The 13,126-nt window shown below is 51.6% G+C and overlaps 1 protein-coding gene across 12 annotated transcripts in view; it reads right to left on the reverse strand.

Moving 5' to 3' along the window:
• Positions 1 to 13,126, reverse strand: part of TBC1D22A (TBC1 domain family member 22A) — a 414,723-nt gene that overhangs the window by 396,844 nt on the left and 4,753 nt on the right. The window contains exon 1 of one of the 12 annotated variants that reach the window (XM_065521726.2): positions 4,403 to 4,540. The exons of 10 other annotated variants lie outside the window; for them this stretch is intronic. Coding sequence is in view for 1 of the 2 variants with exons in the window: in XM_065521723.2 (XP_065377795.1) it covers positions 4,285 to 4,331 (47 nt within the window). In the remaining variant the exon portion in view is untranslated. Of the gene's footprint in view, positions 1 to 4,284; positions 4,541 to 13,126 lie in introns of those variants that run through there. One more of the 12 variants, XM_065521723.2, reaches the window with a different exon arrangement.

The following is a 13,126-nucleotide window of genomic DNA, read 5'->3' on the forward strand; positions in this document are numbered from 1 at the left end:
TGGACATCTCTGCAAATAGGTCTTGGAAACAGCATTTTTACAAAAATTTTTTCCCTCACATAACAAAAGCAATGCGTATTTATTATAGAAAACAGAAAATACGAAGGAAATGGAAGTATTTTGAAATTGTCCTGGCCGGGCGCTGCGGCTCACGCCGGCAATCCCAGCACTTTGGGAGGCTGAGGTGGGTGGACCACCTGAGGTCAGGAGTTCGAGACCAGCCTGACCAACATGGAGAAAATTCATCTCTACTAAAAATACAAAATTAGCTGGGCGTTGTGGTGCACGCCTGTAATCCCAACTACTCAGGAGGCTGAGGCAGGAGAATCGCTTGAACCCGGGAAGTGGAGATTGCGGTGAGCTGAGCTTGTGCCACCACACTCCAGCCAGGGCAATGAGAGTAAAACTCCATCTCAAAAAAAAAAAAAAGAAAAGAAACTGTCCAACACAGAGAAGTACAGTCCAACACAGAGAAGTACAGTCAAGCACCACATAACGACATTTTAGTCAACAACAGACCTCATATGGGACCATGGTCCTGTAAGACTATAATGCCGCTGAAAAATTCGTCACCTAGTGATGTCACAGCCAAAGATACATCGTAGCACAAAGCATACTCCTGTTTGTGGTGATGCTGATATATGCAAATCTACTGTACTACCAGTCCTATAACAGTACAGCACATACATTATGTACTATATGTGATACTTGATCATAATGAACAACTATGGTACTGCTTTATGTATGTATTCATTGTACTCATTGTATTATACTTTTTCTTTTTTTTTTTTTTTTTTTTTTTTTTTTAGGCAGAGTTTTGCTCTTGTCATCCAGGCTGAAGTGCAATGGCATGATCTCGACTCACTGCAACCTCTGCCTCCGGGATTCAAGTGATTCTCCTGCCTCAGACTCCTGAGCATCTGGGATTACAGGTGCCCACCACCATGCCAGGCTAATTTTTGTATTTTAGTAGAGACGGGTTTCACCATGTTGGCCAGGCTGGTCTCGAACTCCTGACCACAGGTGATCTGCCCGCCTAGGCCTCCCAAAGTGCTGGGATTACAGGCGTGAGCCACTGTGCTCAGCCTATTGTACTATACTTTTTATCATTATGTTAGAGTATGCTCCTTCTACCTATTAAGAAAAAAAAAAAAAAGCTGTAAAACAGCCTCGGGCAAGTCCTCAGTTCCTCAGGAGGCATTCCAGAAGAAGGCAATGACCGCTCCATGCATGTTACTGCCCCCGAAGACCTTCCGCTGGGACAAGATGTGGAGGTGGAAGCCAGTGGCACTGATGGTCCTGACCCTGTGTTGGCCTAGGCTAATGGGTGTGTCTGTGTCTTAGTTTTTAACAAAAAGCTGAAAAAGAAAAAAATAAAAAATTTTAAAAAGAGAAAAAAGCTTACTAAGGATATAAAGAAAAATATTTTGGTACAGCTGTACAATGTATTTGTGTTCTAAGCTATGTCATAATAGAAAGGAGTCAAAAAGTTTTTAAAAAATCAAAACGTTTGCGAAGTTGAAAAGTCACAGCAAGCTAAGGTTAATTAACTACTGAAGAAAGGTGTTTTCATGAATCTAGTGTAGCCTAAATGCAGAGTGTTCAGGACATCTACACAATGCACAGTGACGACCCAGGCCTTCCCGTTCACTCACCCTCCATTCACCAACCCACCAACAGCAAGAGCAACGTCCGGTCCTGCGAGCGCCAGTCACACCGGCCGCCCTACACGAGCATGCCACTTCATCGTTTATCTGTATTTGTACTATCCCTGCTCCATATTCAGAGATGTTCAGATACACACATACTAACCACTGTGTGACAACTCCCTGCAGTATTCAAAACAGTACCATGCTGTACAGGCGTGTAACCTCGCAGCAACAGACGGTGCCACACAGCCCAGGTGTGCAGCAGGCGACACCGTGTAACCTCGCAGCAACAGATGGTGCCACATAGCCCAGGTGTGCAGCAGGCGACACCGTACTAACCCTACCTAGGTTTGTATAAATGCGCTCTGTGATGTTCACACAAGGACAAAATCACCTAAGGACGCATTTCTCAGAAGGCATCCCCGTCACCAAGTGATGCACGTCTTCCCACGCGGCTCCACCGTCCTGGCAGCCAGCCATCACCGAGTCCCACTCCCCCTCTCTCCTTCTTGCTGCTTCTCACTCAGTCCTGGCCCTGCCCGGCTTCCCCTCGGGACTCACCACACTGAGATCTTTCTTCTTGCTCCCTCCTCTGCCTCCTGCCAGCCTCTCCACATGCCCCAGACTCTTCTGTGTGTTCCCTACTCTGCTCCCCAAAGCCAAGTCCTCAGTCCTCCTTTCTTCTCCTATGAAAAATCATGCTCTCTCCTGCCTTCCTCCACCCAAGTAAATGGTTCTCAAACTCGTGCCTCCAAGCAGAACCACTGCCAACTCTCAGCCACGAATCCACCACCTCACGTCAATGGGTCCCCCACAAAAGTCACTTGTGGCCCACTGGCCACTCACCATACCCACTCTTCGGTCCCCACCCTTGGACAACATCACTCTCTACCAGTCACACGAAAATAGACAACGTGCGGGTCCCTGCCTCGTACCTCTCCCTCGAGCCCTCTTCTCCTGGCAGCCCCTGGCTCTCACTGGCCTATATCCTGGCATCAAAAACCCTGTTTGTGGCACATATACACCATGGAATACTATGCAGCCATAACAAGGACAAGTTTCATACCCTTTGCAGGGACATGGATGAAGTTGGAAACCATCATTCTCAGCAAACTATCACAAGAAGAGAAAACCAAACATCATATGCTCTCGCTCACAGGTGGGAACTGAACGATGAGATCACTTGGATACAGGAAGGGGATCATCACACTCCGGGCCCTACTGTGGCGGGGAGCGGGGAGGGATAGCATTAGGGAATATACCTAATGTAAATGACGAGTTAATGGGTGCAGCACACCAACATGGCACATATATACATATGTAACAAACCTACATGTTGTGCACATGTACCCTAGAACTTAAAGTATAATAAATAAACAAATGAATTTGGATTTTAGGTAAACAAAGAGCTTCTTATATATGTCCCAAATATTGCGTGGGGCAGACCTATACTAAAAAAAAAGAAAATAAGAAAACTCTCTGTTCCCACTGACTTAAATCAGGGCTCCATTTCTCTCATTCTGCCCAGGTATCTCCTGTGACCACCTCCAGAACTGCAATCCACCAACATGAGGGTCAGCCTCGTCTCCTCCCTGAAGAACACCACCCACCCACAGTCTCCACTTCCTCTAGGTCACCTTGGAAACCTCCCACACATCCCTCCTCTCCTGTCCATCAGCCCTGGCCCTGGCCCATCCCCTCCTCCCAAGAAGAACACAACGGCTACACCGGCTGCCCCTGGGTTTGGCCTCAGCTCTGCCGTCCTGTGCCCATCAGGGGACGGGTCACTCCCCAGCTGAACATCCTTCAAGGTCTTTCTACAGACCTTGGGGAAGAACTCGGATGCTTTCAGGTCCCATGAGGCCTGTGCAGCGCCCTCCTGCCGCTCCCGGCTCACACGCCCCCTCTCGGGAGGGCTCTCTTTTCCCACCTTTTGCAATGTGTGGCACAGGGTCCATTTTGAACATCTACTGAACTAAATGAATTGCAAACACTTCCGGACAGTCCCCTTCCTCTCTCTCTCTCCCCCATGGCCATGGTTCTCACCCTACTTCCCGGCCGGCCTCGTCCTACCCGTGCAATCTTGGGTCAGTTCCCTGACCTCAGCCCCTGTCTCTAGCACACAGTAACAGGTCAATAAATGGTAGCAGGAGGTCTGATCAGGTGGCCCCTGCTCAGAAACCTTCCCTAACTCCAAACACAAAACAGCCTCAAGCCAAAACTCCTGCAGCCACCATCCTGAACACTGACCCTCACCTGCATCCCACCACACAGCCGCAGCTGTGCCCACTCCTTCCACCTGTTCTCAGGTAACCAGCGACTCATCAGGTTCCCAAACACACCCTGTATTCCTCCTTACCTGGGCTGTGTTCAAGCCACCCTGTGCCAAGAAGGCCTTGTCGCAGCCCCTGACTACAGAACACGCCCCCACACCCCAGGTAACCTTCAAAGTCCAGTTTAATGTCATCTCCTGTCCTCAGTGAAAACTCCCCTCTCCTTGCCCATGCTGCCACAGGGCTTCCTGGCCCCTCCACGGCCCGCTTGGCACCAGCATCCTTGCGGCAGAAGCTCCCAGCTGGTCTGTCTCCCTCAGCAAACGGAAGTCCCTCGGTAGCAGGAGTAACCCCAGGCTCACCTTTGCACACACCCCAGGGCCTCGCGTGCAAACACAGCGCGTCCCATAACTGCTTGTTACATTTAATTCTCTTCCTCACTATGCAAATACTTGAACGATTAAGCATTTAAAGGCATACCCTATCTTTGAAGGAATTAAGTTCCAAGAATACAGGACATCTTCTCACAACAAAACCTAGCTAGGTAACAACACCCTCTTAAAAGCTCCCAAGCTGCTGTTAAGGTGGCCTTTTCTATGAGCTATTTAAAAGCATGACGGCTTAGGAAGGCACATTTGGCTGACGCACAAGCTGCTACGGTGGCTCTAGTGACTGGTTTTGGAACACAAAACTAACTCAATATAGAGATTAATTCTAAAAGAAAACAAAATGAAGCCCACAGCCAACAATCCTCTACCAGCCCTTTCCAGGAGGCAGCTGTGGCCATGCAGGAATCACCTCCTGCACCATCGATAAACCTGAGAACTTGGCAGCGGCCAGACCCAGTCTCAAAACAGAAGAGGCAGCACTCTGTGCTCTTCCTCCACCCCGATAAAGCAACTCCCAAGGCCCCAGACATGAGCAGGAAAATCCTGTCATAAATTCTATAAAACTGTGATTGTCTCTGAACCTTTCTTCCTCCCAGATCCCCTCTGAATTCGGAAAGAAGCAAGGCCAGATCTCCCCTTGACTCCCAAACTCAACAGCATAACGTAGGGAGTCCCAGCCAACTCGCTGGCCTCCCTGCCGCAAACACATTCACGTGCAAACAAGGGCAGCGGGGGCACCAAGCCCTCGCGGAGGAGCTGCCACCCCTGAGAGAGCCACAGTGACACCAAGGGACTCGCCCCCTTTCCAAGACGGGGTCCTCTGCCCTGCCCCTCCACACATCCCGAGCCACTGACAGCTTTCAGCCAAGGATCAGGAGCTCATCCAGACAACTGCAATGAACATCACTTGCCTCATCTAGGTGAAAGCCTTAGAGCCAGCAAGCCTATCTTTTTCTTCTTTTTTGAGACAGAGTCTTGCTGTGTCGCCCAGGCTAGAGTGCAGTGGCGAGATCTCGGCTCACTGCAAGCTCCGCCTCCCGGATTCACGCCATTCTCCTGCCTCAGCCTCCCAAGTAACTGGGACTACAGGCGCCCGCCACCACACCCGGCTCATTTTTTGTATTTTTAGTAGAGACGGGTTTTCACCGTGTTAGCCAGGATGGTCTCTATCTCCTGACCTCGTGATCCGCCCGCCTCGGCCTCCCAAAGTGCTGGGATTACAGGTGTGAGCCACCGCACCCGGCCTTTATTTTTTAGTTTAGTAAAAATGTTTCATAAAAGAAGGCCCATTTCAAACCAGCACAGCAAGGAGTACAAGGTGGAGAGAGCTGCACGGCACACTTAAAAATTCTATCGGGGCCGGGCGCGGTGGCTCAAGCCTATAATCCCAGCACTTTGGGAGGCCGAGACAGGCGGATCACAAGGTCAGGAGATCGAGACCATCCTGGCTAACACAGTGAAACCCCGTCTCTACTAAAAATACAAAAACTTAGCCGGGCGAGGTGGCAGGCGCCTGTAGTCCCAGCTACTCGGGAGGCTGAGGCAGGAGAATGGCGTAAACCCGGGAGGCGGAGCTTGCAGTGAGCTGAGATCCGGCCACTGCACTCCAGCCTGGGTGACAGAGCGAGACTCCGTCTCAAAAAAAAAAAAAAATTCTATCGGAATCGGCCTGGCTCCGGTACACACAGCGCACATGAGAAGGAAGAGGGTGGCGGAGGACGAGGCAGCGCTCAAACGAACCCAAGCACGAGCAAGAACACCTAGGAGGGACCTGTGGGAACAGAGCTGATGCAGTCGGGCGCCCAGAAATATCAGGGGTCCCGAAGCCAGAAAGGGCTCTGCCTTGGACCGGCCTGAGGGTGAACCTATTCCCCTAGGAGCTTGGGGCCTTGAGCAGAGGCCCACCTTCCCCACGCAGGCCATACGGGGAAGGCAGATTCAGGGTGGAGAGGACGCCCAGGAACACCTGGCCCTGCCTCGGGGGGCTGCCATCAGTAACAACACAGACGTTCTCAGCCTCCACTTCCTACTCAATAAGGGAACCCACAGCTATTCTAAGCAACTGGACTCGCGGGGGCTACGTGCCCTTCATGATCCACAGCACTCGGAGTGGAATTTCCATGTTTATCACCAGAAAAGAGGAAACATTTCAGAAAGGAGGAACAAAAAGTCTGAGGATACTCAAAATGAAAGTTCCCCACAGCACGGGGCCCAGAAATGGGAAGAGCCCAGGCGGCCCTGTTCTCTGGGCCTCCTGATACCTCTGCCTCGTGTCTGCAAAGAGAACACGGGGGGACCTGGGAGAAGTGGCTCACCTCTCTCCAGAAGAATCCCCGGCAGTCTGCCGAGCGCAGGAAGCGTGGTTTTTCCCTGCCTGGAAGAGTCGGGCCTCAGGCTGAGCTCAGCAGGCAGCAGCCTGAGTTCAAACATGAGGATGTGTGCCAGGGTGCAGGGACCACCTCCACCCAAGCCAGCCCACAGAAGGATCAGATTCCTGGTGAACGAGTCAGCCTTCTCTGTAATAATTTCAGCACCTGTTAAGTCCGCTTGGGCGTGGAGGAGATAAGGATGAGGCTGTGATGGGTAAGGGCACAGACTTCTCAGATTCAAACCCTAGCTCTGCCGCTTACGGGCTGTGTGGCTTTGAGCATGTAACTCAGCTTCTGAGTCTCCTCATTTGTAAAATAGGGACCACACGGTACCACCCCCAGCTGCTATGAGGACTACATAGGTGGCTGCACGTAAAGTGCCTAGTCCACCGGGCGCGGTGGCTCACGCCTGTAATCCCGGCACTTTGGGAGGCCGAGGTGGGCAGATCACCTGAGGTCAGGAGTTCGGGACCAGCCTGGCCAACACAGTGAAACCCCGTTTCTACTAAAACACACACACAAAAATTAGCTGGGTATGGCAGCATGAGCCTGTAGCCCCTGCTACTGGGGAGGCTGAGGCAGGAGAATTTGCTTGAACCCAGGAAGCGGAGGTTACAGTGAGCCGAGATCGCACTATTGTATTCCAGCCTGGGGAACAGAGCGAGACTCTGTCTCCTTAAAAAAAAAAAAAAAAAAAAAAAAAAAAAAAAACCGCCTAGCCCAAGGGAAGCACTCCACAAACAATCCCTAGCATGGGGCGTGATGCCAAGGCCCCACCTCAGTTCCGATTCCCCTCTGCACCTGAGCGCTGCAGGGAACACCTGCTCTGTGCCTGATCCACACACAGACACGCTCCCTGGACTCCTCAGGAAAAAGAACCGTGCAGGTGGCTCATCTTGCGCTCCCAGGGCCAAGCATGGTGACACTCCCGACCCTGTGGCAGGATACCAGCTCCTGTTCCTGGGCTCCCCACTGCACCCAGAAACACTGCACAATGCAGATCTCCACGGCCTGTGTTCAAGGGGTGAAGGGCTGAGCTGAGAAGGGGCAGAGACCCTGAGCCTGCCAGAGAAAGAAAGGAGGGGCAGGTGTCACTCTCAGGCCGCAGAGCCAGGACAGCCCCCTGCACGTGAACACTGTCCTTGTCCTGGCCACAGGCAGGCCGCACTAGACTGTGGCCGTTCAGGGACAGAAAACCAGAGATGACTTCTTTTCAACCCAAATGCCTATCAATCAACAAGTGGATGAAGAAAGTGTGGTGTAGCCGGGCACGGTGGATCATGCTTATAATCCCAGCACTTTGGGGGGCCAAGGCAGGCAGATCACAAGGTCGAAAGATGGAGACCATCCCGGCCAACAGGGTAAAAACACAAAAATTAGCTGGGCGTGGTGGTGCGTGCCTGTAATCCCAGCTACTCAGGAGGCTGAGGCAGGAGAATCGCTTGAACCTGCAAGACGGAGGTTGCAGTGAGCCGAGATTGCACCACTGCACTCCAGCCTGGTGACAGAGCGAGACTCCCATCTCAAAAAAAAAAAAAAAAAAAAACTGTGGTGTGTGTGTGTGTATGTAATGTGTGTACATATATATGCGTATGTATATATATGATGAAACACTACTCAGCCTAATGCCATTAATTCATTACTACTCATTCATAAAAAGGAATGAATTAATGGCATTCGCAGAGACCTGGATGAGGCTGGAGACTAAGTAAAGTAACTCAGGAATGGAAAACCAAACCATCTGTTCTCACTCATAAGTGGGAGCTAACGGCCAGGCATGGTGGCTCATGTCTGTAATCCCAGTACTCTGGGAGGCCAAGGCAGGTGGATAACTTGAGGTCACAAGGTCAAGACCAGCCTGGCCAACATGGTAAAACCCCATCTCTATTAAAAATACAAAAATTAGGCGGGCATGGTGGCGCACACCCGTAGTCCCAGCCACTTGGGAGGCTGAGGCAGGAGAATCGCTTGAACCCAGGAGGTGGAGGTTGCAGTGAGCCGAGATCACGCCACTCCACTCCAGCATGGGCAACAGAGTGAGACTCCATCTCAAAAAAAAAAAAAAAAAAAAAAAAAATTGTAAGTGGGAGCTAAGCTATGAGGATGCAAAGTTATAAGAATGAAACAATGGACTTCAGGAACTCAGGGAGAAAGGGTGGGAAAGGGGTGAGCGATAAAAGACTGGGTTCAGTGTATACTGCTCAGGTGCACCAAAATCTCACTAATCACCACTAAAGAACTTACTCATGTAACCAAACACCACTTGTTCCCCAGTAGTCTATGGAAATAAAAAATTAAAAAGAAAAAGAAAAACAGACAAGTGGTCTTCCAAGACATATTCTCCTCAATTCCATGACCTCCCATGGTTCCTCACAAACACTTGGGAGCAGGGAGGCTGAGGCAGGAGAATGGCGTGAACCCGGGAGGCGGAGCTTGCAGTGAGCTGAGATCCGGCCACTGCACTCCAGCCTGGGCGGCAGAGCGAGACTCCGTCTCAAAAAAAAAAAAAAAAAACACTTGGGAGCAATGGGGTACTTCCTCCTGCTCTCATTACTTAAGAAACAAACAAATAATCCAAAATTGTCAGGGATTATTTAACCATTTTCGTCTTCATTTAAAATTAACCCAGAGTCCAGATTTACTCTATCAGACAAATATGTAAGAGAAAGGAAATAGGATTCACATTCAATTTATTTTTCAAAATGTTTCTGGACAAAGTAAGACATTTAATAACACGGAAAGTGACCACTGAAAGGAACAAGGAAAAGGAACTGCGCCTACAGCAAAAACTCACCCACCAGCGTTTCCGAGGCCACCGTCACAGGAAGGTCATCTCCACTCACTAACAAGAAGAGAAACCCAGCTGGCGGGGAACACACGATCACTGCCGGGACAAAACGCCGGGGCTTGCCCCAGCATGAAAACAGGACTGAGGGTTCTTACCCAATAAACAACCTCTTCAAAACACAAGCAAGGCAATACAGATGTATAAAAACACAAGCAAGCAAGGGGGCCCGAGGCAGCAGCCAACATTCTGAGGAAAGAGGCAGGGCCCTATTTGCTTCCTAGGCCTGAGCAGGACAGAGGACACAGGAAGAACCCTCCGAGCTGACTTCAGTTCCCTGGGTTTAAACATACTTTGTGGAGGTTACCCAGTGACCCCCCACAAGGCCGCTGACCAAGGTACTCCTGTCCACATCCAAGTGCAGGACTGCTGAGGGAGGTGCCGGGCCGCCTACCACTCCCTGTTGGACATCCCTTGGCACAGTACCCCACTCTTCACAGCTGCTGTAACAAATCACCACAACTTAAAACATGCATTCATTATCTCGAAGTTCTGAAGGTCAGAAATCCGGCGTGGGTCTCATCACACTGAAGTCCAGGCGTCGGCCAGCTGCGCTCCTTCCGGGAGGCTTGAGGGGAGAACCCGTTTCCTGCTCACTCCAGTTGTCCGCAGAATTCAGCTCCTGGCGGGGGCAGGAGCAAGGCCTTGCTCTCCTGTTAGCTATCCGTAGAACGCCTTGCTCTCTTGTTAGCTATCCGTAGAATGCCTTTCCCAGCTTCCAGAAGCCGCGCCACATTCCTGGTGGCTGCCTCCCCCATCTGCAAAGCCAGCCACTGTGGATGGAGTCCATCCTACACCGTGTCTCTGACCACTTCCAAAAGCTCATGAGGTTACACTGGGCCCGCCGGGTAACAGGACAATTCCCCCATTTCAGGTCAGCTGATTAGTGACCTGAATTCCCCTCTGCCATGTAACAGAACATATTTGCAGGGGTCAGGGATGAGGATGAGGACACCTTTAGGGGGCCAGTATTCTGCCCACCACATTCCCATCCCCTCAGGCCAGCGTCCTGGACATCACCTCGACCCCCAGCACCCTGCCCATCAGTGAATCCCGAGAGTACCACGCACACCCTGGACCTGCCCACTCCTCTCCAATCCCACAGCCTCTGGCCTCGGCCTCCTCAGAAGCCCACCAGCTTCCTCTCGCCTTCTCTTCAAGGATGACGGACAGTGTCACAGTATCACAGCCCTCCCTGTTTAATACCCTTCAACACTCTCTCATGGCTCTTAGGACCACAGCCCGGATCTTCACCATGGCCTTGGCAGCAGCTCCAGAGCCTGCTCACCACCCTCCATGCCCCTCCTCCCCAGTCACGTGCTCCCCGCAGGAGGGGGGCTCCGATAGACTCCCCCCAACCTCTGCAGCCAGGTCTCGGCAGAAGCCCAACCTGTGTCAGGAGGACACGACCATTCCACCCACTGAGGGCCCTGCTCTCTGCCAGTATCCTGGGACTGCCACCTGCCCGGCACCACAGTCTGCGCGCATGTGTTCACGGGGCAGGCGTCCAGCCGCGAAGGGCCACGTGGATGGCTCAGCACTCACCACGGCAGCTGGCACAGGAGAGGAGCAAGTAAACGTTTTCCGAATGAATTCATTATCCCCAACAATGCCTCTCCTCCGGCGAGGACGGACGGTGGCCTGTTCAGCTGTCTCGTTTGCTCACAGGCGTCTCGTGGCTCTGGCAGTGTAAGCTGACGGCTGTCAGAGCCACAACACTGAGAACCCTCTTCTGCTCCAGCTTTATCCCAGCACCCACATCCTTGCCATGTTCAATTTGGGCCTTTCTTGCCACCACGCCACTTACTTTTTTTTTTTTTTTTGAAACAGAGTCTTGCCCTGTCGCCCAGGCTAGAGTGCAATGACGCGATCTCAGCTCACTGTAACCTCTGCCTCTCGGGTTCAAATGATTCTCCTGCTTCAGCCTCCTGAGTAGCTGGGATTATAGGTGCCCGCCACAATGTCCAGCTATTTTTTGTATTTTTAGTAGAGATGGGGTTTCACCATGTTGGTCAAGCTGGTCTCGAACTGCTGACCTCAGGTGATCCACCTGCCTCAGCCTCCCAAAGTGCTGGGATGACAGGCATGAGCTACAGCGACCAGCCGCCATCAGGCCACTTTCAAATGTCATACTCCAAATACCCCAGCTGCCTGCATACCCTCTGTCAGCAGAGCACACTCTGCCAGGCAGAGCTGAGCTAAAATAGCAAACATCAGACCCACACTGAAAGACTGCCTGTGTTCTCAAGCCCAGTGTGCTGTGATTTTGTCTTGGCATGTAAAGTGAAGTGTGGCCAGAATTCCAACTGCAACAGCCCATCGGGAGCCAAGAGAGTCAGCGGCCCAGGAAAGAACCAGTCCAGACAGTCAGAGACTGAACCTTCAGATTCTACTTTTTTTTTTTTTTGAGACAGAGTCTTGCTCTGTTGCCCAGGCTATGAGAGTCTCGCTCTGTTGCCCAGGCTGTGGTGCAGTGGTGCAACCTTGGCTCACTGCAATCTCTGCCTCCTGTGTTCAAGCGATTCTCCTGCCTCAGCCTACCAAATAGCTGGGATTACAGGCACCAGCCACCATGCCCGGCTAATTTTTTAGTAGAGATGGGGTTTCGCCATATTGGCCAGGCTGGTCTCAAACTCCTGACCTCAAGTGATCCACCCACCTCAGCCTCCCAAAGTGCTGGGATTGCGGGCGTGAGCCACGGTGCCCAGTCAAACCTTCGGATTCTTATCACCTACCGTTTCTTGCCACCACCACAGCTTCCACTCCGGTGCAAGCCGCCACCACCAGTGGCCACCGGATGCTGCGGCACCCTGGCCTCCTGGTCTCCCTGCTTCTGCCCTTGCCTCGACTCCCAATGCCTCCAATCTGTCTTCGGTACAGCAGCCAAAGATACCCCATGAAACCTAATGCAGACCATGCCACTCCTCTGCTCAAAACCCTCCAAAGGTGCCCCATTCAGCCAGCATCAAACAACAGTCCATATCTTCACTGCAGTCACGAGACTCTACTCCCACCACCCTTCAGGACGCACCCCTTGACTCTCCCCTTCTATCGGCCAGACCCACACTGGCCCCAGCTCCTCTCCTCAAGCACGCCAGCATCGCTCTGGGGGTCCTCTGCACCTGCTCACCCCTCTGCCTGGATCGCTCTACCCCAGCCTCCTGGTTGGCCTATTCCCTCACCTCGTGCAAATCTTTCCTCAAATGTCACCTCAGCGAAGGGCTCCTTCTCACCACCACACCTGCTACTAAGCCACCTAGTCCTCTTCCCAGCTTTGTTTTGATAGCAACTGTCACCTTTCAACAGATAACTCCATTTAACTGAGCTATGTTATTTATACCCGGCTCTCCCACTGCACTGTAAGCTCTGCAGAGCAGAGATCTGGGTCTATTTTGTTCACTAATATTATCTCCAGCACCTGGGGCTGTTCCTAACACATACTATGGATTGAATACATATTTGCTGCTTCAGCAAATCATCAAATTCTCAAAACTGGTCCAAGAAGCCCATCCTTTTCTCATCAAAAAGAACTGTGCTAAGCCAAAGAAACCTCCCCATTTGCCATAGCTACTGAAACCAAATTCAACCCCTTTGCGCTACA

The sequence above is a fragment of the Macaca fascicularis genome, chromosome 10, assembly GCF_037993035.2.
Source record: "Macaca fascicularis isolate 582-1 chromosome 10, T2T-MFA8v1.1".
Classification (NCBI taxonomy): domain Eukaryota; kingdom Metazoa; phylum Chordata; class Mammalia; order Primates; family Cercopithecidae; genus Macaca; species Macaca fascicularis.